This window comes from Microcaecilia unicolor, chromosome 4 (assembly GCF_901765095.1).
Source record: "Microcaecilia unicolor chromosome 4, aMicUni1.1, whole genome shotgun sequence".
Taxonomy (NCBI): Eukaryota; Metazoa; Chordata; class Amphibia; order Gymnophiona; family Siphonopidae; genus Microcaecilia; species Microcaecilia unicolor.
The window spans coordinates 240,082,111-240,106,821 of record NC_044034.1 but is presented as its reverse complement, the minus strand read 5'-3'; the positions used below and the strand labels follow the sequence as shown (position 1 = coordinate 240,106,821).

The 24,711-nt window shown below is 39.0% G+C and overlaps 1 protein-coding gene across 1 annotated transcript in view; it reads right to left on the bottom strand.

Moving 5' to 3' along the window:
- Positions 1–638: 638 nt before the first annotated feature.
- DOCK9 (dedicator of cytokinesis 9) overlaps positions 639–24,711 on the bottom strand; it is a 719,745-nt gene continuing 695,672 nt past the window's right edge. The window contains 5 exon segments of the mRNA XM_030201354.1: positions 639–1,916; positions 9,784–9,922; positions 18,222–18,322; positions 19,078–19,268; positions 23,012–23,222. Coding sequence (XP_030057214.1) covers positions 1,794–1,916; positions 9,784–9,922; positions 18,222–18,322; positions 19,078–19,268; positions 23,012–23,222 — 765 coding nt within the window. The 3' untranslated portion in view covers positions 639–1,793.

Below are 24,711 nucleotides of genomic sequence, written 5' to 3'. Positions count from 1 at the left end.
TTTTCTGCTATAAGACACTGGAATTCTCTTCCTACGGAATTATGATTAGAACAGGATTACCTGAAATTCCATAAACTATTAAAAACATGACTGTTCTAAAAATACCTAAAATGATATATATTTGTTGTTAGCTTGAGATTTTTAGATTTTTATTTTTAATTGTAAAACTAGTTTTGTGGTTTTACCTTTTGTGAACCGTTCTGAGCTACTTGATGTGACAGTATATAAAACCTGTCATGTTATGTACGTTATAAATTAGGCTCAGAGACAGCTGCTTAAGTACAGGAAAGCATACTATCTATATCTGTCTCTCCCTCTCTCTATATATATATACATACACACATATATTTATATTTTATTACTGTATTTCCTAGAAATGTCTAGTCTCATGTTGAAAGCCGCATTGAACTAATTGTTGGAATTTTATGAGTTACAAGAAACTGCATTGTACTGTATTGTATATACTGCATCATTTTGACAACAAATAAAAAAATGTACAAGAATCATATCTGGCATGTTTCCAGTGAAGAAAATAAGACAAACTGAGGTATATTAAGGCATTCTAACATATTTATAGTTAGACTTCAGGTTTCTAGCCTAGAATTTGAAAAATGCACAAAATCTGACAAATATACTGGCAAATTATTTTTTTTTAATATAGATAAAGTACAGAATATTTAATTACAGGACAGTGTTTCCAGTTAAATAAAATTAAAAATCTTTATTTTCACCCTCCCCCCGATATAAAATTACTCAGTTAATGTTTTAAAAGAACAATAACATGGTGAAAATTTTAAATTACACCACCATTAACCATGGTCATTAATAACATAACTCCATTGCTTTAGCAAAAAATTAAGAATGAATTGTAGTGTACAAACCTAATCTAGCAAAGACTTTATACATCTTTGTATTGCACTCATTTATATACAAGAATAAACAAATTTAACTCAAACACATAGCAGTCACCAAGGCTAAGTCTAACAATTAAAATTTTAAGCAAAAGCCTAAAAGCTGGTATGGGTATTAAAAAAAATATAGAAATGTAATGCAGTTATATACAGAATGTATCTTCTAACAATAAATACATACATCTCAGTTTGCTACTTTTAAAAATTTGGTGTAACTATCTTCTTTAGTACAGGTCATTGAACACCTGTAAGCTCACATACATTTAAATACCAGCAGAGAAGTACAAAACAGAGTACTTGATTCTATCATCACAGATACAATACAAGAGCTTGCCTGGTCACAATACAAACAATTCAATCGAGGCACTACAGTAAGAAGCCCTCATACTTTGTATCAGGATGAATGTGCCTCAGCAGAACAGAACACCCTTAACATTTTGACAACCTAGATATAGGGTTAATTTAACTTTGTTAGTGTCCCAAATGCTGCTATATACATTCCATATCATCTTTCTACCTGTAACATGTCATTAAATTCCCATATCATTTTACAAAGACGACATTCATAATTAGCATAAAAATATGTAGTGTGCATCTTTGTCAAGACAAAGAAATCTTCCAATATTGCCACTGAAATTACCCCCCCCCCCCCCCCCCAAAAAAAAGAAAAAAACCCTTTGTGTGCATATTCATGGTAGTTCTGCAAAACCTAACACCCAACTGTGGTTTTTGCCTTCCATTTCCTGTAGTGTTTCCTAGTTTGTAGTGTCCTTAAATTTGAGCAGCTTGCAAAGCCCGGTAATTAGGTTTTAACATTCTCCTGAGATCAGACAATAAAGCAATACATATATAATAGAAAAGGTTCTCGCCCTCGGGCAACAATCATGCCACTGAAGAGGAGCTTGGTATGCCATGAACAGTTGTGCTTGTTGGAGTTCCACTTATAGCGTTGAAAATGTGAAGTGAATTAGGCATAACACTGATTTTCTCTTCACCAAAGGATATCTTAAAAGAGAAACAGGAGGACATTAGCTGAAAACCATGACTACATGAGCAAGCGACACTACAGCAGTGAAAGAAATTATTAAAAAATATAAATATATTTACTATAATACATTTTCATATTGTACAATGATCATGTAACGATACTCAAAAAAGATGCTGGATTATTTTATACTGCATTGTACACAAACATTTCCACCCAAGTGTATTTTAAAAGTGGCACCTAGATTTAGATGCGGTATATAGAATATATGTAGCTGATATCCTAGTGCTTTAAACTATGGGCCTCCATTTACACAAATGAAACATAGCGTACATTTAGGCACAGAGAGCTGTATTCTATAACAACGCATGTATATTTTGAAACGTCCACGAAAAGCCCATTTACCCGCCAATAACCACACCCCTTTTTGTCTGTGTGCATTAAATTTTTTTTTTTCACTTTAAATATTTTTATTAATGAAGCAACTTACAACATTCAAGACAGTACAGATAATGCCAAGTTGTCCTAAAATATTGGACATCCATATAACAGAAAAGAACAAAACAACAAATCAGTCACCCTTATGGTGATAATTGAACTATCAACTCCCAATCTGTGCATTAAAATTTAGGTGGTGTGTTACAGAATATGCTTAGGGAGTTGTGCATGTAAATTCTAATTATTGCCAATTAGTGCTCATTATTGCTTGTTAAGTGCTGTTAACACTGGCTTATTAAGCCAATTAAGTTACATGCATTGTTACAGAATACACTTGGATTTCAGTACGGATTTCTAGGCGCAATATATAGAATCCAGGGGAAAGTGGTTACAAATGTACTTATGAAAAGTCATGTTTCTTGAACTGTATTGGCTGTACAAAAAGTTTAAACAAAATATAATAAAACAAACATTACCATCTCATCTGATTTTGTGTGCAAGAAGCAATGAAGGGAAAAAGAAATAAGATGTTAAAACTCGTTAAACAACATGATTGTTTTTCTCTCTCAACACATTTGTTACATACAGAATGTGTGATTATTTGTGATCTTCCAAGACAACAAAGGAAGCTGATATGTTAAATGATACTGTTCAAATTGAAATGGATAAAAATAAATAGTAAAAGTTGGGGACAGAAATCTGGTTGGATCACAAAGGGGTCAATGTTTGCTTTTATTTACTAACTCTTGTTTACCCAGTGACATACTGACAGGATACAGAAATTTTAGAATACTTTTTTCTCCCATTTTACTGCCTAGTGAATTGTACCTCACTTGCTAAAGAACATACTTTCTCCAGGGTTTTAAAAGAATGCTATCCAATATATGGCCGCTTGAGCATTCTCCTGGGTCAAATGAATTGCCCAAACATGACTATGCTTAAGTTACATGATTATGACAAGAAAATTCTCTGGTGCACTGTGCACTTTCCCTTTGAAAGAAATGGATCAGTGAAGTCCACTGGTACAAAAGTATGTCAACTTTGTACCTCCTTTGCTGAAAATGGAAAAAACATACTCACAACATGCAAGAAGGGTTTTCAGGATCAAATTTCTGTGTGTACTTTTTCTCACCCTTGTCCTTTTCTTTTCCCTTCAGCAAGTCATGCACATACTGTGAAACCTATGCAAATACTTCTAACACCAACAGATCGACTAATGTCCGTAGGACATTACATTTGATGTATGGTGCTCAGCGGGCCCTAGATAAGGTAGTATTGTTGGCCATAGACGTGAAAAAGACCTTTGTGGGTCTGCTGGGCTTTCTTATAAACTATTTTCACATCTAAACGGGCTCTTATAAAATCAGGTCATACAAGCATGCACAGTGCAAGCCTGTGTGTACTGCTACACTAGGTGAGCTCAAGAGTATAGATAGGGTGGAGCATAGATATAAATTTACACCTGCTCTTAAATAAGAACATAAGCACTGCCATACTGGGACAGACCAAAGGTTCAAGCAGCCCACTGTCTGTTTCCAAAAGTGGCCAATCCAGGTCAAACGTACCTGGCAAGACCCCAAAACAGTAAAACATTTTATGCTGCCTATCCTAGCAGTGGACTTTCACAAGTCCATCTTAATAATGATTTATGGACTTTTTTTAAAACCCTGCTATGCTATTGGCTTTTAAAACATTCCCTGGCAATGAATTCCAGAGTTTAATTACACGCCCAGTAAAGTAATATTTTCTCTAGTTTGTTTTAAATTTACTACTTAGTAGCTTCATTGTGTGCCCCCTAGTCCAAGTAATTTTGGAAAGAACAAGTGATTCACTTCAACCCATTCCACTCCACGCGGTATATTACAGATCTCTATTATATCTTCCCTCAGCAGTCTCTTCTCTAAGCTGAAGAGTTCTAACCACTTTAGCCTTTCCTCATAGGGAAGTTGCCCCATCCCCTTTATCATTTTCATCGCCCTTCTCTGTACCTTTCTTAATTCCACTATATCTTTTTTGAGATGCAGTGACCGGAATTGCACACAATAGTTGAGGTGCGGTCACACATGGAGCAATACAAATGGCATTATACATTCTCATATTTGTTTTCCATTCTGTTCCTAATAATTCCTAACATTCTATTTGCTTTCATAGCCACTGCTGCTTCACACTGAACAAAAGGTTTCAACGTATGATCAATGATGACACCTAGATCGTTTTCCTGGGCAGTGATTCTTAATGTGGAACCTTGCATCATGTAGGGGTTCCTCTTTCCCACATGCATCACTTTGCACTCACTCAAATTAAACGTCATCTACCATTTGGATGCCCAGTCTCCCAGTCTTGTAAGGTCCTCTTGCAATTTTTCACAATCCTCTTCTGATTTAACAACTTTAAATAACTTTGTATCATTAGCAAATTTAATTACCTCACTAGTTATTCCTATCTCTAGATCATTTATAAGTATCTTAAAAAGCAGCGTTCCTGGTGGGGAAGTGAAGGAAATAAAAATCCTCTGGAAATTTTATGTACTCCATGGAGTATACGTTTCTTATCCTATTTTTGTTCTTTAAAATTTTTTTTTTATTGCTTTACTTATATTACACAAGTAGTAACTTGTTACGTGCAACACAGGGAAATAATAATACAAGTTTTGACATCGACCTTGAAGTAACTGTACACAGAAAGTCAAATACGTTAGCGTTTAACTTTAAAAAAGGAGACTATGATAAAATGAGAAAAACGGTAAAAAAAAAAAAAACTTAGGGGGGCAACTGAGAGAGTAAAAACTGTACAACAGGCGTGGACGCTGTTCAAAAATACCATCCTGGAGGCCCAGGCCATACATATTCCGCAAATTAGAAAAGAAAGACGGAAGTCCAAAAGACACCCGGCCTGGTTGAAAAGTGAGGTGAAGGAAGCTATTAGGGCTAAAAGAAACGCCTTCAGAAAATGGAAGAAGGAACCGTCTGAAAATAACAAGAAACAGCATAAGGAGTGTCAAAGCAAATGCAAGGCGCAGATTAAGAAGGCCAAGAGGGAGTATGAAAAAAAGATAGCATTAGAGGCAAAAAAACATAGTAAAAATTTTTTCGGTATATTAAAAGCAGGAAGCCGGCAAAAGAATCTGTTGGGCCGCTGGATGACCGAGGGGTAAAAGGGGCGATCAAGGAAGACAAAGACGTAGCGGAGAGACTGAATGAATTCTTTGCTTCAGTCTTCACCGAGGAAGATTTGGGTGGGATACCGGTGTCGGAAATGGTATTTCAAGCGGACGAGTCGGAGAAACTTACTGACTTCACGGTAAACCTGGAGGACGTAATGGGGCAGTTCGGCAAACTGAAGAGTAGCAAATCTCCTGGACCGGATGGTATTCATCCTAGAGTACTGATAGAACTGAAAAACGAGCTTGCGGAGCTACTGCTAGTGATATGCAACTTATCCTTAAAATCGAGCGTGGTACCGGAAGATTGGAGGGTGGCCAATGTAACGCCCATTTTTAAAAAAGGCTCCAGGGGAGATCCGGGAAATTATAGACCGGTGAGTCTGACGTCGGTGCCTGGGAAAATGGTAGAGGCTATTATTAAAAACAAAATTACAGAGCACATCCGAGGACATGGATTACTGAGACCGAGTCAGCATGGCTTTTGTGTGGGGAAATCTTGCCTGACCAATTTACTTCAATTCTTTGAAGGAGTGAACAAACATGTGGACAAAGGGGAGTCGGTTGATATTGTGTATCTGGATTTTCAAAAGGCGTTTGACAAGGTACCTCATGAAAGGCTACAGAGGAAATTGGAGGGTCATGGGATAGGAGGAAATGTCCTATTGTGGATTAAAAACTGGTTGAAGGATAGGAAGCAGAGAGTGGGGTTAAATGGGCAGTATTCACAATGGAGATGGGTAGTTAGTGGGGTTCCTCAGGGGTCCGTGCTAGGACCGCTGCTTTTTAATATATTTATAAATGATTTAGAGATGGGAGTAACTAGCAAGGTAATTAAATTTGCTGATGACACAAAGTTATTCAAAGTCGTTAAATCACGACAGGATTGTGAAAAATTACAAGAGGACCTTACGAGACTGGGAGACTGGGCGGCTAAATGGCAGATGATGTTTAATGTGAGCAAGTGCAAGGTGATGCATGTGGGAAAAAAGAACCCGAATTATAGCTACGTCATGCAAGGTTCCACGTTAGGAGTTACGGACCAAGAAAGGGATCTGGGTGTCGTCGTCGATAACACACTGAAACCTTCTGCTCAGTGTGCTGCTGCGGCTAAGAAAGCGAATAGAATGCTGGGTATTATTAGGAAAGGTATGGAAAACAGGTGTGAGGATGTTATAATGCCGTTGTATCGCTTCATGGTGCGACCGCACCTTGAGTATTGTGTTCAATTCTGGTCGCCGCATCTCAAGAAAGATATAGTAGAATTGGAAAAGGTGCAGCGAAGGGCGACTAAAATGATAGCGGGGATGGGACGACTTCCCTATGAAGAAAGACTAAGGAGGCTAGGGCTATACAGCTTGGAGAAGAGACGGCTGAGGGGAGACATGATAGAGGTATATAAAATAATGAGTGGAGTGGAACAGGTGGATGTGAAGCTTCTGTTCACGCTTTCCAAAAATACTAGGACTAGGGGGCATGCGATGAAACTACAGTGTAGTAAATTTAAAACAAATCGGAGAAAATTTTTCTTCACCCAACGTGTAATTAAACTCTGGAATTCGTTGCCGGAGAAAGTGGTGAAGGCGGTTAGCTTAGCAGAGTTTAAAAAGGGGTTGGACGGTTTCCTAAAGGACAAGTCCATAAACCGCTACTAAACGGACTTGGAAAAATCCAAAATTCCAGGAATAACATGTATAGAATGTTTGTACGTTTGGGAAGCTTGCCAGGTGCCCTTGGCCTGGATTGGCCGCTGTCGTGGACAGGATGCTGGGCTCGATGGACCCTTGGTCTTTTCCCAGTATGGCATTACTTATGTACTTATGTAATATGTCTTCACATACAAAGAAAAAAGGAAAAAAAAAACCCTTTTTGACATTTTTGTTTCGTATTTAACCCTTCCTTAGTCCACAAACTTGGGGAGTGACCAAAACATTTAAGGAAATCAAAGTAGAATATAATAAACAAGGAAATGCCCAGCCCGCCCTATGTTAAATCATACAGCCTATTTAACAGTTGTTAATTCCCCTGATACCACCCTCTTCTGGTCTATGAAAGCCCTAAGCTGATCTGGTACAAAAAAAAAAAATTTAATTCACAAATATTTAACTATGCATTTACAAGGGTAAGCTAAAAAGAAAGTACCGGTAGCCCCCAACAATTTTGTTTCATCTCTCATATCTAAGAAACGTTTCCGTTTGTCTTGTGTAGATCTAGTGACATCTGGGAATATCCTTAATTTTTGACCACAAAATTTTTGGTTAACATTCTTAAAGTATAACTTCAAAATGGCATTAAAGTCTTGTTCAAATACCAATCATGTGGCCCTTTTTGTTACTTCTGATAATGAGTCCTCCAAAATGAAGGAAACATTTCTTAAATCATCCAATCTCTCCTCTTCATGGACCTGTTCCATTTCTTCATAAGAACCTACTTGTCTCTTCTTTTCCGGAAGAAATACCACCTTATTTATAGGAGGAATATTTTGAGCTGAAATGTTCAAGTTTTCAATAAAGTATTTTTTAAATAGTTCTAAAGGAAGAATTCCAACAGGCCTTGGGAAGTTCAATATCCTCATATTTAGACGTCTGTTATAATTTTCAATTTGTTCTATTTTTTGACGTATAAACAAATTATCTTTCATAACTGCTGAAACATTATTCTTAATAGTTACAACAGCAGTTTGATATTTTAGTACCTGATCATTGAAGTACTGCTTTAATTTATCCATCGATTTAGAAAGCTGCTCCACTCTTGAAACGACTGTAGTCGTTTCCTGGGTTGATTTTGTAACAGAAAAGTTCAGTTTCTCAATTGCCTGCCAGAGGGCGTCAAGGGTTACCACCACGGGAGGGTTCAATACACCCTTCTTAGCCAAGTTCTCCGCTTCCACTGCCGGCCGCCCTGATGAGGAGCCGCTATCACAGGGTCCAATTCCAGCGCCTTCCGCATTCTTGGGACCTTTCATCTCCACCCACGACTCGGCAGGACAGGGTGGTATCTTAGCTTCCGGGGGGACAATGTTGTTTCATGATCCAGGGGTGTCGAAGTTCCTCCTTCGGCACACACAGTGGAACTTCCCCTGGTTATAGTCCGTGGGCACCGGAGTGCAAAGCTGTCGAGGGTTTGCTGCTTCGGGGAAAATGCAAGGGCTGGAAGCGGTAAGGACCTTACAATCCCCTTGCTTTTGGTGTGAGGCATAATGGCAGCGGTAATCAATTCAATTCAAAAGTCTTCAGCAAGCCCTCCTGAACAGCCTCACTCCTCTCAGCGTGTCAGCGCCATCCTGGTCAAGCCCCAACCTATTTTTATTCTTAAAGTTATTCCTAGAAATAAGGTTGCCAACTGGATCCAGATTTGCAGGTCAGGGTTGATCCAGTCCTGTGTTCATCCTGTTGTAGTTCTGATTTCCCCATTGTATTCTCTATGCAAAAAAAAAAGACTACAAGTCTCAGCATGCACTGGGGTAAACCCAGCACTGGATCAACCATGCATTGCAAATCTGGATCCATGGAATATAATAGTTTTTTCCCATTCAAGTAAAATAGTTGCTTACATTAAGGTTTTCAATATTTTATAAAACAATTTCTTAAAAAATACAGATATTTCAGATGACTCTAAGGCAACCCACTTAAGACGTAAGCAAATTCTTCAGTTAAAAGCTAGGGCCTTAGCTTTCGGGGCTACCTTTTTTTTGGGGGGGGGGGGGGGGAGGGAGTTAACCTCCAAATATTTGATTAGTTTATCTGACATTAAATATGTCTTCTTTGAACCAGATCAGCTGGAAAGAATTATTAGGGAAGTTAAATACCACCATCATGAGTGGGGTGAAGTTAACATCGTTTCAAGTTTAGTCCAGGTATGTTGTCCTTATTTCCTTATTATATATTTTCATTTTTAATTTTCTTTTCTTTTTCCCATGATGTGGCCTGTATTAATTTCTAGAAATAGTGCTTGAATGTACTTGATTGAAATTATAAATAAATGAATGAATGAATGAATCATGTGGAAAACCAAAAGAGGGACTTGGGAAATACACGGTTTAAGTAAGTGGATTCTACCTACAAGGAAGAACCACCTTTTTAAACAGATGTGCTTCCACTGTTACAAAATATATATTTTTTCATTTTCAAATCAACATGTGTAGTTATTAAGATCACAACTGTAGGGCACATTATCAAAATTTTTGTTTGAATGGAAAGTGGTATGGCAGAGCTGGAATGCATTTTACATTGGTGATGAATTTTGATACATTTGGGTCTACATGGAATAATGATGGTGTCAGTACATACCTGCTCATGCATTATATCTGAAAGCTCTTTGACCATTTCTCTGTAATTAGTCTTCATTTCTTCCTGATATTCAAGCTGATCTTCTTTGATAAGCCTCTCGTTGACTCCCAAAGCTTGACCACAAGCTTCCACAAATTGCCTGAAAGAGCAACAGAAATCTATATGAGGATTAAAAACTAGCAATCTACACACACACACAGAATATTATAAACTCAAATATTCAATTTGTAACATCCTATCCCTTTGATTACAATGACTGCACAAAGATCAACGAGTTGAACTTCTATTCTATAAAGCCAGTAAAAGCTCAAAAAGTAGACCAGAAGCTAAGAACATAAAAGCAGCCATATGGTCCATCCAGCCCAGTATCCTGTTTCTAACAGTGGCCAATCCAGGTCATTAGTATCTGGCAGAAAACAGGGCTAGCAGTGGCTTCCCCATGTCTATCTCAACAACAGACTATGGACTTTTCCTCCAGGGACATGTCCAAACCTTTTAAAAACCCTGTTACCACATCCTCTGGCAATGAGTTCCAGAGCTTAACTATTAGTTGAGTGAAAAAATATTTCTTGTTTTAAAATTATTTCTATGTAACTTCATTGAGTGTCCCCTAGTCTTTTGTACTTTTTGAAAGAATAAAAAAATGATACACTTGTACCCATTCTACACCACTCAGGAATTTTTAGACTCAACCATAACTCCACTCAGTTGTCTCTTTTCCAAGCTGCAGAGCCATAACCTCTTTAGCCTTTCCTCATGAGAGGAGTTCCATCCCCTGTATTATTTTGGTTGCTCTTCTTTGATCCTTTTCTAATTCTGCTATGTCTTTTGAGAAACGGCAACCAGAACTGAACGCAATACTTAAGGTGAGGTTGCACCATGGAGCAATATAGAGGCATAGTATTCTTGGTCTTACTTTCTATATCTTTCCTAATAATTTCTAGTATCCTGTTTGATTTTTTGGCCACCCCTACATAATGGGCAGGAGATTTCAGTTTATTGTCTACAATGACACTTAGATCATTTTCTTGGGTGCAGACTCCCAAGGTGGACCCTAACATCAGATAACTATGATTTGGATTATTCTTACCAATGTGTATCACTTTGCCTTTGTGCACATCAAATTTCATCCATCATTTGGATGCCCAGTCTTCCAATTTCCTAAAGTCTTCCTGCAATTTTTCACAGTCTACACGTGTTTTAACTTTGAATACTTTTGTGTCATCTACAAATTTGATCACCTTACTTGTTCTGATTTCCAGATCATTTATAAATATGTTAAATAGCACTGGTCCCAATACAGATCCCTGTGGCACTCCACTATTCACCCTCCTCCATTGAGAAAAATGGCCATTTAACTCTAACCTCTGTTTTCTGTCCAATAACTAATTCCTAATCCACAACAGAATGTTGCCTCCTAGCCCATGACTAGCTAATTTTCTCAGAAGTCTCTCATGAGGAACTTTGTCAAAAGTTTTCTAAAAATCTAGATATACTACATCAACCAGCTTCACCTTTAATGTCATGTTTATTTATGCCTCACAGAAATGAAGCAAATTGGTGAGGCAAGACTTCCCTTGGCTGAATCCATGCTGACTCTGTCCTATTAAACCATGTTTCTCTATGTGTTTGTAATTTTATTCTTTATAATAGTTTCTACTATTTTGCCCAGCACTGAAGTCAGGTTTACTGGTCTGTAATTTACTGGATCAGCTCTGGAACCCTTTTTAAAAAATAGGCGTTACATTGGCCACCCTCTAATCCTCAGGTACTACAGGCGATTTTAATGACAGGTTACAGATCACTAACAGCAGATCAGCAATTTCATGCTGTTGCACATTGTCGTGTCATCTACAAAAAGACTAACTTTTCCTTCTAGCCCTTCAGCGATGTCACTCACAAATGTATTGAACACAATTAGCCTCAATACTAATCCCTGAGGCACGCCAATACTCACCTTTCTTTCCTCCAAGCAAATACCATTTACTACCACCCTCTGTCATCTGTCAAATACCATTTACTACCACCCTCTGTCATCTGTCAGTCAATATCTAATCCAGTTCACTACTTTGGGTCCTAATTGCAGTCTGCTGCTAAATTTGATAAGCCTCTAAAAGGTTTCTGTTCAAGGCATGGCACATCAGCAAGTTTCTCCTACATGTGAAATCTTACATCTGAGGCCCTCAGCCAAATGGGTCTCCGGGTGCCAATACCTCTAGCAGAAGTGCTCAATGCCATAGGTCACACAGACCATGTATTTTCTGCATTTCTCCCTCTTTGGTTACTAGCTCATAGAATTCTATAGCTTTCCCTCTAGGGAGAGCGTAAGCTGACTTCTACACTAAACACAGTGCTCAGCAAATACACGGCCATGAAGAGCTAATAGAATGCTATGCAGGACACGAGCATAGCATTCTGAAATAATTTTCTCCCAAAAGACTGCAAAATCCAAGCTTCCATCCCAGGGGGCACCGAAAAGTGAATCTTGGAACTTCTGGATCTTTTGACCACTATGGAATGGTGAGGAAGCTGCTATTTCTTGAACCTCCACCATCTCTAACTATACCACATACCCCAACGTGTGTTCTCAGATCAATAAATGACCATCGTATGGTCCTGCCTGGACCCCGAGTGGCTCCGTTACAAAGTACTAGGCACAGTGCATTTTGAAACGCTGCCCCAGCTCTGTGGAATTCTTTGGCACTAATGATTCACAGTGAGCTATTATAAACAATGGTTTGCTGGTCCTGATTCCTCTTTGTTTACAGCTTAATGATTTGGTTTTTGGTGGGGTGGGGATAATTTGAGGGGGAAGGGAGGGATGTTAATATGGTTTGATGTTTCATTGAATGGTATACAAATAGATGCTTTGTAGTTGATGGGTTATCTGCTACTATTATATTATGGATTTGTATGCTTTAGTTTTATTTTTTCTTAATAAAACAAAATTGAAAAAAAAGAAAAGGCTCTTTCAGCAAGCCTATTGGCACTTGACTCAGAAGAGCCTAGTTCCTCTGAGATCCTCCCCACTAAGTAGCTTATGTGTTTTTAATTAAATTAGACAGTTATAATCTACATTGTGCTAGAATGATTGACAGTCTTTTCTATTTGCTGATGTAGTTCTTTTGTGTTACTTTAGCCTATACACCACTTTGTCCTGCATGTCATTTAAAGAGGTATGGCAAGTTCTAAATAAAATAAATAAATAAATGGGATGACAAGCACCATCTCTTGGAAGAAGAAACAAACAAAAGTTTCTCAGGTGCTTTTCTAGAGGAAATTCTTTCGAGAAGACCTCTGGCTCTTGTTCTGAGTCCCAGAAGCACTCTGGCCCAGGCTATAACAGCATTTCCTAAGAGATGTCTAAGTCTCCGCCTGTCTCATACTACTGACCACATGATCAGGCCTTGGCTAGTTTGTCAAGACACCAATGGACTACAGATATGTGAGCAAAGCTTCCTCCTCCAATGCATTGGAAATAAACATCAGTGGGGCCAACATCAACGCTGAACCTCTTCAAAGCCTCAATTTCAAGGTATCTCCTGCAGACAGCTCATGGATGTCAATATTTGGCTGGACCATTTCTAATCTAGACACTGACGATGTCAAAGCCACAGCATTGTATCAAGTGAAGAAGCATTCTATTCTTTCCTCAAATTTCTTCACGAGCTGTTCCACAATTGCTGCCATTGACAAAGGTGTGGCCATCACAGTAGGAGTGACTACATCCTCCTGAACAGTTTAGGTATATTGGAACTGGGATCTTGGGGTCCATGGATGTTGTTGCTCCCTCTCTGATGCCATGGAGGATGAGAAGTCCTCATGTCAAGTATGCCTGAAGACAACCTTGACCTCAGAGCAGTGTTTTGGCAAAGGGCAATGTTGAGTCAGCTTCCAGATAACCAGCATCATAATCCCTTGACACCATTAAATTGAGGACATTTTCTTTCGGCAGGAAATAGATGATGACCACTCCCAATGACCTCAATCAATGCTTGATGTCAAGGGCGACTGTGACACTTTTGATGTCCATGCATTCCCATCATCATATACACCTCTAAGACCCACTGAAACTAATGTTGCTGATGAGATACTGATGGACTATTCCTATCTGTGTTGTAAAGCTTTTCTCACTGCTTTTCTCTTTCATTAATTCCTCTCGTTTGACATCTAAAATACAGAACACAATGAGAGGGATCATGGCTATGTCCCAAGCTGTTGCTGGCACCAACTATGGCCATCTGTAACAGATATGACCATGCCTTTTGAAGTCGCTGGGAGTTTTCTTTGCATGCGTCATCCAGAAAAATAGCTGCAGCAAAATCAAAGCTGAAAAAAATAAAATTACCTGGATGAAAGGCCATATAGGCCCGGATTGAGCTGATGAGAGGAAAAAGAAATCATGACTTAATGGCTGGTAAAACATATACCTAGGTGAGCTAATAGGAAAAAACCCCACACAAAACTTACATGCAGCAACACAGTTTAAAAAATTAAAAAATAAAAACAGCACCAAGGTGATTGTAACAACATAGTAACATAGTAGATGGCAGAAAAAGACCTGCACAGTCCACCCAGTCTGCCCAATAAGATAAACTCACATGTGTCAATTTTTGTGTATACCTTACCTTGATTTGTACCTGTCTTTTTCAGGGCACAGACCGTATAAGTCTGCCCAGCACTATCCCCATCCCAACTACCCACCACTGGCTCTGGCACAGACCGTATAAGTCTACCCACCACTATCCCCACCTCCCAACCACCAGCCCTGCCTCCCACCGCCGGCTAAGCTTCTGGGGATCCCTTCCTTCTGAGGAGGATTCCTTTATGTTTATCCCACGCATGTTTGAATTCCGTTACCGTTTTCCTCTCCACCACCTCCCGCGGGAGGGCATTCCAAGCATCCACCAATCTCTCCGAGAAAAAATACTTCCTGACATTTTTCTTGAGTCTGCCCCCCCTTTAATCTCATTTCATGGCCTCTCGTTCTACCGCCTTCCCCTCTCCAGAAAAGGTTCGTTTGCAGATTAATACCTTTCAAATATTTGACCGTCTGTATCATATCACCCGTTTCTCCTTTCCTCCAGGGTATACATGTTCAGGTCAGCAAGTCTCTCCTCATACGTCTTGTAACGCAAATCCCATACCATTCTCGTAGCTTTTCTTTGCACCCCTTCCATTTTTTTCACATCCTTCACAAGATACGGCCTCCAAAACTGAACACAATACTCCAGGTGGGGCCTCACCAACGTCTTATACAGGGGTATTAAAACCTCTTTACTTCTGCTGGTCACACCTCTCTCTATACAGTCTAGCAACCTTCTAGCTAAGGCCACCGCCTTGTCACACTGTTTCATCACCTTCAGGTCCTCAGATACTATCACCCCAAGATCCCTCTCCCCGTCCGTACCTATCAGACTCTCACCGCCTAACACATACGTCTCCCATGGATTTCTACTCCCTAAGTGCATCACTTTGCATTTCTTCGCATTGAATTTTAATTGCCAAACGTTAGACCATTCTTCTAGCTTCCGCAGATCTTTTTTCATGCTTTCCACTCCCTCCGGGGTTGTCCACTCTGTTGCAAATCTTAGTGTCATCCGCAAAAAGGCAAACTTTACCTTGTAAGCCTTCGGCAATATCACTCACAAATATATTGAATAGAATCGGCCCCAGCACCGATCCCTGAGGCACTCCACTACTCACCTTTCTCTCCTCCGAGCGAACTCCATTTACCACCACCCTCTGGTGTCTGCCCGTCAACCAGTTCCTAATCCAGTTCACCACTTCGGGTCCTATCTTCAGCCCTTCTAGTTTATTCAAGAGCCTCCTGTGGGGAACCATGTCAAAAGCTTTGCTGAAATCTAAGTAGATTACGTCCATAGCACGTCCTTGATTTAATTCTCCGGTCACCCAGTTAAAGAATTCAATGAGATTCGTTTGGCACGATTTTCCTTTGGTAAAACCATGTTGTCTCGGATCTTGCAACTTATTTGCTTCCAGGAAATTCACTATCCTTTCCTTCAGCATGGCTTCCATTACTTTTCCAATAATTGAAGTGAGGCTTACCGGCCTCTAGTTTCCAGCTTCTTCCTTATCACCACATAACAGTATGTCCACTTGGCTCTATGGAAACCTAAGGACCAAATTAGTCCTGCGCAACAGGAATAGGCATGAAGTGGCACACATGCGGTCTCAAGTTTTGATCCAGTGCTGGCCTCTCACGAGGTTACATGACCAATCTGTAACACAACTAAGTCCACGAGATCCTACCTTACCATCCACGCCCCTAGATGCCAGGGCATTAAATACAAATCAGTGCTTCCAGATTCTTATACATGTGCACCAAACTTTGGAACACACTTCCGAAAGACCTAAAATTCATGGACAATTACCTAACCTTCTGAAAACACCTGAAAGCTCATCCAGTCAGAATATTCCTTCCCGCTGACCCAATCCAATCAAGCAGATCACTGGAAAAGAGTACATGAACACGACAATGGATAGAACTGAACTAGACTCCCATCATGCAAGACAACTATAAACCCCTTGTTCAACACGAAGTGTAACCAATTTACCCTTAACACATGTAAGCCACATTGAATCTACCAGCAGGTGGGAAAATGTGGGATATAAATGCATAAATAAATAAGTTCTCGTGCAATGCTTTGTTAGATGTCACCCAATGTGTGAGGATTTCACTCACTTGTTTTGTCCCTCAAGAACCTTATAACTCAAATTTTATTTCATTTTGTAGAGTGTCGTTAAACTGGGTCTGTGATCAGCTGAATTTATATTGTCAGAGATGAGAGAAAAGTCAGCTTCATATAGGACGGATTTTTGTCTGTTACTCACATTTTCTCCTTCTGGAGACATTTTTGTAGGTTACAGATATGATTACTTAATTATGTCTAAGCAATGAGATCTGGCAAGCTCTTAGAAAAAATAAGCAGCTACCAAGGTACGCTGAATGACTAACCCAAAGTTCCTGCGCAGGAGTTTCATTTGTATTCCATGGTGAATCTGCACCAATAGCCTCAGAGAGTGCTGGAAAGCTATTAAAACCTCATTTTTGTTTTTAACACTGTGGTAGAGTGTGGCACATGATATTCAACCAACATAAATGCAAAATAAAAAGGGAAGAACACAGGTGGTTACAGCATTGGAAAACTCAGATTTCTTCAGGAGATTGAAACAGATGGATTGCAGCTATACCAAATCCAGGGAATACATTGGGCAGGAAGGGATTTATAACAAAAAAAGTGTTTCTTCACAAAGGAATTGTAAGTTCCACAGCCAATAATGTACTATCCTTGGACACTAACACTGTTTACGTCTATTTCTGGGGGTCAATATTTGTTAGTGTGAACTTCCATGATTGCTATCATACAGTATACATGTAAGCAATAGATATAAAGATGATATGTTGAGATTTGAGACTTGCAGACTACTTTCAGACTTCAAATCACATACATTCCATAGCTGAGCATGGAAGCATTGATTATTTTTTTGTTACATTTGTACCCCGCGCTTTCCCACTCATGGCAGGCTCAATGCGGCTTACATGGGGCAATGGAGGGTAAAGTGATAAAGATGATAATATGTTGAGATTTGAGACTTGCAGACTACTTTCAGACTTCAAATCACATACATTCCATAGTTGAGCATGGTAGCATTGATCTTATAAAGCTAATTGATGTTAAGATTTAATATAAATGTGAGAAAAAGTGATTTAAGAGCAAATCACATCATCAGTCTCAGCCATGTAAACACTAAGGACTAGATTCTATATATCATGCCTAGAAAATTGTCACCGAAATGAAATTCGCTTAAGTGGATTCTATGAAGTATGCCTTACACAGTTCAATGCATAAATTCTAATTAATGCCAATTAGTGAATTGGTTAACAATCCAATTATCAACTAATTAGCTTGTTAACCAATTAGCTTATGTGCATTGTTATGGAGTACACTTCCATTTCTGCATGGAAATCTCGGAACGATTTATAGAATCCTGGGGTAAATGTGTATGGAAAAGCAAACTTTTCCTCAGAAGAATGACAAAGGTTGCAAATTAAGCACAATGCAGCCTACTGACCAATCACAATGCTCATCAAAGAAGCTATTTTGATTGCTCTCGTCTACTCATCTCTCTATCTCTATATACAGACACACAGTATTTTCTCCTCTTGGAATAAAAATAACTGAAAATTTTGTTAAAAGTTGAGATAGTAATATTTTGTTTTCTGAAGTGTCATTATAAAGACAAGGTGATTCTCACAAAACATTACATTGGTAATTGACACATGACAGTACCCAAAAATAAAAAGGTTGTATTACAGAGGCTCATTAAAAAATAAAATGCAAAAGAACTACAAGGTTAAAGAATTCCATTTGCATCTCTACTGCCTCTAAAATCAACCTTTTGATGTAATTCACCTGAAAACTTCCTTCAGCTGCTTCACTTTGTTGTCTGGAAATTTTTTTGTGTTGGTATCATCCAAGAAGGCTCTTGCATATGCTAGAGGACCAGCATTTACCTAATGAAAAAGAAATTAATCAACTTAATCAAGGGCTTAGACTAAACAGATCTGTACATTAATTTAATTTTCTTAATAGTTAAATCTAGTCAAGATCTCAATTACTTTAAAAACTATGCTTTTGAGCTTTTCTCCCAAGAGACTTGCACCTGAAAATCTGGTTTCTTTATTAATGTTATTTCATAATGGGTGCTCTTAAGATGCTAAGAGCCAGTACACACTGCTTTTCTTACTAAAGGAAGCATTAACAGACTTTTTGTACTTCACATTATGACCAATTATGAGCAATGAGTGACAATAACTGAGAGAAGACTTTGGGAGTAATTTTCAAAAGCTTTCATAAAATTGTCCACCTTATATAAGTTTTACACGTATCAATTTACCCACAAAGGTACATTATTCCTCTCAGTCAAAGTAAAGGTATTTCCCAGGGCAGGGTTTGGAGATGTTTACGTTTAAGTGCACACTTTTGAAGATATAATGCACAGGTGTAAATTAACCCTGAAAATTTGTACAAACCAAAGAGAAGGTATTTTTACCACATGCACTCTCACTTTGAAACTCTTGGCTGATCATGCATAGAAAAAAAATGTTTGCAAATTTTTTGTGTGCACAATTATAAAATTTTCCTTTTTATGCAGGGTAAGGTTCCATGTTACAAAGAAAAGAATGATGTGCATCTATTCCTTTCATTGGTTCCCACGTCTTGAGCCAGATGTAAGAAGAGGGACCTGCATGACATGTGATTTGTTTACCTGCACACTGACACTGCCCTGGAGCTTCAGCTGCAACTTGATCATATCTACATCAGCAGAGGCACAAAGCTGCTTCAGTTCCGCCACTTTTTTACTCATTTCATCAATGGCTACTTCGATGGGATTTAGATCAGTGTGGTGCTGGTACATTACTGGAATGCGCTTTTTCACATATGGAAAGCAGTGTATTGCTGCAAAGGAAAAAAAATAAAAGAGCACCAAATATAGGACGACAAATTCTATAAAATCATCTAAGCCTAAGGTTAAATATTTGTGTCCCCAAGAGGCAACCATATATCTGAGTTTTATTCATTGGTACAAATTGAATTGTCAGTTGACTGGTTCAGATTTAAGGGGAATATAAACTTAATATATGATTGTCTATTGCCCACATAAACTGGATCCACTCTATCCATTGAGGATGATAAAAGCTATTGTGAAATACAAACCCATGATGTTATTTAAAGGATTTGTTTTAGTATAATGATTGGAAGCAAGTCATAAAGTAAGCTACTACATGAGTCTATCAAGGGAGAGTTCTCTTGGATAAGGAAACTCGTCCCCTTAAATCACTTAGTTTATCTCTAAGATTTAAAGGATTTGGCCATAATACAGCAAATGTGTGATCAGAGGTCAATTGGTTTGTCATCAGAGCCTTGCAATATAAATTATATATGTTTTAATGGAACATTATTATGGTGTTTCCCAACACTGTCTTGGAAACAAACCAAAACAGCCATGTTTTCAGGATTGCCACAGTGAATAAACCATGCATATTGTCATATTGCTAAGAGTGGCTGCAATTGTGAAGACTCAAAAAAGAAATGCTTTTCTCACCACAGTTCATTCTGACAATAATCCAGTCTGGGATTTCCTCCTTTCTAGATATAAACCCTCCAAAATCAATTTTAAGTTCAAAAACAAAAACACCTTTAACTCAGGATATGAAATCAAAAAGTTTTAAGTATCTTATACAGTGTCTCATAAGGAATAAATTGATCCATGCTGCAAATGCTTGGTCATCTTCCCTCACCCTACGGCAGGTACGCCATTATAAGCATGGAGTGCTAAATAAGTATTGCCATACTGGGACAGAGCATAGGTCCATCAAGCCCAGATCCTGTTTCCAACAGTGGCCAATCCAGGTCACAAATACCTGGCAAGATCCCCCCAAAAAAGTACAAAACATTTTATGCTGCTTATCCCAGAAATATTTTCCTCAAGTCTAATTTAATAATAGTCTATGGACTTTACCTTTAGGAAGCCGTCCAAACCTTTTTAAAACTCTGCTAAGCTAACCGCCTTTACCACATTTTCTGGCAACGAATTCCAGAGTTGAATTACACGTTGAGTGAAGAAAATTTTTCTCTGATTAGTTTTAAATTTAGTACTTTGTAGCTTCATCGCATGCCCCCCAGTCCTAGTATTTTTGGAAAGCGTAAACAGATGCTTCACCTCTACCTGTTCCACTCCACTCATTATTTTATAGACCTCTATCATCTCTCCCCTGCTTTGGCTCAGTTCACAGACTCCGTGTGCCACAGGTTTAAAACACTCCTGTCAATATAAATGCTCTTGTGAGTTACTGTCCCACCTGGCTTTCTCAAAATATAGCAGGAAAAGGATTTAGAAAGCTCCCCTTTCCCTTCTGTGTGTCACACAGTTCTATTCTGGTCTTGTCAGCAAAACAAATCCTCTTCAAGTCCAGGCCACAACACTTTTCCGTCATGCCTACAGCCTTCTGCTGTCTTGCCAGGATTTTAAACTTTCTAACCAGCCACCCACTGGGCTGGTTATTACACAGCAAGATAAATTCACTGGGAGGTTAAACTCCCATTGGTTAATCACAGCAAAGCTCCCACTCCTCTAAAAACCCTTGAAGCAAGGCCTCTGAGCAGTCGGAGGAAGAAATATTCCTCCGACTGCTCAGAGGCCTTGCTTCCAGGGTGCTATTCTGCTTCTTGCCTGAAGGCTTTTTTCCAAGGTGCATTTAGGTGCTCCTTCTCCTCCCAGACTCTCTTTGGTTCTAGCACATATTGCTTGATCACCCAGGGAGTCTTATTTGAACTCCTCCCCCTGCCCTGCTAGAAGTTATGACATTTATGCTCTTGAGGAGTCCTGGAATGCTGCACACCAACCTTTTACAAGGGATGGACCAGATCTTCCAATCTACCCTAGGTACTAAATCTGTGTTTGGGGCAAACTACTGCACTCTGTGATAGGAACAGGCTCTCTGAGAGCTGCCCCTCTGCTTATTACATTATTCACCATGGCAAATCCTCAATGTGTCTAGGGATGCCTCCAAGATAGGTGTCAGAAAAACTGCTTCATCAAATAAATATATGGGCTTTTTACTCTGCAGGGTTCTTCTCTTTTATCTCATCATTGCCCTTCCTTTTTCTCATAGAGAGTTTACCTTCACTCTTTCTGTTGCTTTGCTAACTCACTGACAGTCTTCTTTTTAATTGCAGTCCTAGTTTGTTCCACATGATTTCTTCCTGTACTGCATTTGTCGGGGGAGATGTATACTTATGATGTTGTGGGAGGGGACTCAGAGGAGGCTACCAAGGAGGTTTAATGACAGGAGACAGCATAATGTCATAAAGTTGAAGCTGGTTTCCCCCCAGCAATCACCATCTTGGTACTTCCAAAACAAACTATCAGCTGCTGCATCCATGTTGTCATTCATTGTTATTTTCTCTGTTATAATTAGAATCATGATAACTTGTGCAGCATACGGATGTACACAGAGGAATTATCTGTGATAGTCTAGCTGCTGTGAACAGAGAGTAAGCACGCGGAGGCGGCCTCATGGCACTCCTGGCATGGGGCACGCATGGATGATCTGACAGACATGGGAGCTTCAGAACTTAGCAACTTTTCTGTGGACTTAAATATTGTAAAGAGAGAGAAAACCAAAAGCTCCACACATCTGTTTGGGAATCAAAATTTTATAGGCATATGAAAATGCTGAGAGTGGTGAATAAAAACCCAGATCGGGAGTGTGACTCCCCTGCAGTCCTATTTCTACCCAGACAAAGACGATTTCTACTTCTGTGGGCCGGACTTGGCCCCACTGGGGGAGAATATCTGGAAAACGTTTGAGTTCGTGCCAATGCCACTGCTGTCAATGAACTAGGCCAGGATGTTTAGTTGTCATGTTTTACATGGATGATTTTGCTTTTCTGTCATCTTATCTGCTTCTCTCTTTTTGTGTTTTTATTTCAGTGCATTTTTGCTTGTATTATATGGGCTTTGATGCCCTATAAGGCACTTTTCTACTCCCAAGCATTTGGTATGCATGGATTCAGTTGTACCTGCCCCTTTTGATATTTACATTTTTACTACATCACGTCCCCCTTTCTATTAATTCTTAAGAATGATGATATTTGTACCTCTATTCATGGATATTAGTTTAATATTAACATTTATTTATGATGGCGCCTGTACTCTTTCCAATATTTATTCTTTGATATTTACTCCTTGATGTATCGGAATTTATTATAGTTTTAAATAGTAATCCTGATCTGTCCTCCTTTTTATATATTTTTGACATTTTATGTGATAGTTGTATTACTACATTTATTCCATTATTTTTACATATAGACCGTGTGTGTTCATTTTTATTATGTTTTTAAAATGGTTTTATTATTTATCCTTTTAATACTTGGTGTTTGTGTTTTTAGACCCCTGAGGAAGGCTTGTTGCTGAAACATGGACCGTGTTGTGCCAATAAACATTTTCAACACTCTTACGTCTTACCTGGACTGGTTTTTGGACTTGGTTTTGCTTCCACCCCTTGCTGTAGTCTGCTGTGATGTGCCATTTTATTTACCAATATAAGCAAAAAATCCCAGCATTTTTGAGGGTGGGTTGGTATTTCCTAATTATAGAAAATTGTAAATTCAAACTAAGCCACAAAATTGAGACATACCTGTCAGGATAGTCCGCCGCTTGTACTGTTCCTCCACCCCTCCTTGTCTTTTACCCGAGAGCGTGAATGGCATCTCAAACACAAACCGGCGAATGTTGTGACTTCTTTCAAACTCTGTTCTCCTTTCTTGCAGCTCCTTTTCTTCAAAGTATGGTGTAACATGTGTAACTTGAATGTATGCATACTTTGAATCCAAGTCTTTGGGATTAACCTAGAGTACAAATCAGAAAAAAAATTTTCAAGTTAAAAAAATTATATATAAATGACTAAGTAAGATTCAGGTAGCTACAATTGTTTCAGCTCCAATTCTGGTCTTCTATTGAATTAAAGATCCCTATTGATGAAATAAAATGTCTGTGGATGGGGACAATACTAGGAAAAAGCACTCATTGCCACTGGAGCTCACAAGTCTTCATTTTTCAAATTCTACTTAATCCTGTATAGCCAGACCAGAAAAAATAAACCAAAAATCCAAAATAAAAAACAACTCAAAGATAGCTGGAGCATGGCAATCAATGTGAAAAAACCCACAGGAAATATAAACAAGCATAGCCGAACAACTGATGTTACAGCCTAATGTGCACGAGGTCAATCTGCTTCATAAAAATTCCTCAGCAAGCTGATGCTCTAGAAGTGCTCAATGTAACAAGAGAGGGTTCCAAAGCACAGTGGCTAATAACAGCTCCTGACAAAATAGTACCTCTGTTGAATTAATCTATGGGGATTCATTAGTTTAGTTTAACATCTGATAACATCTGCCTTTCATATGCAGCTTAACACATAACTCGTGAACAAACTACTAGACATCACCTTGGTCACCACAACCAATACAGACATCCCATCTGCAGACAACCTTGCTAAATACTTCAATGAAAATATTGCAAACCTATGTAACACGCTACCTCAGGACAACACCGATATCGAAAATTTCATCACTGGCTTGGACTCAACCCCTGGTTAATACCCAGTGGACCGAACCTGGCCAAAATTCACCGCGGAAACAGTCACCCAGGCGATTAATAGGTTCTCCAACTCTCACTTTAAATTGGATACCTGCACCAGCTACCTAATAAAATCCGCCCCCACCGCTTCATAGCAGACCTTACATCCCACTGAAACTACATGCTTCAACAAAGTCACTTCCCTAAGGAAAATGGCAACATCCTACTCACCCCAATACCAAAAGATCCCAAGAAAAAAAAAAATCAAACGAAATCATTAACTACTGCCCAGTAACATCAATCCCACTGGTGGTCAAACTGATGGAAAATATGGTAACCAAACAACTTACTGATTATATAAACAAATTCACAATATTACATGAATCACAATCAGGATGTTGCCCCCGCCATAGCACTGAAACAGTGCTAATTACCCTCCTAGCCAAATTCAAGCAGGAAATAGCAACAGACAAAAGCATACTTCTCCTCCAATTCGACATGTCCAGTGCGTTTGACATGGCAAACCATAAAATACTACTAAGACTCCTAGATTACTTCGGGATTGGCAGACACATACTTAGTTGGATCAAGGATTTCCTAACCACTAGAACATTTCAAGTGAAATGAAGCTCAAACATATCACCACTGTGGAAAGCAGAATGCAGAGTACCTCAAGGATCACCACTATCACTGATCCTTTTCAACCTAATGATGACCCCACTAGCCAAATCCTTATCCGACCAAGGCCTTAACCCTTTC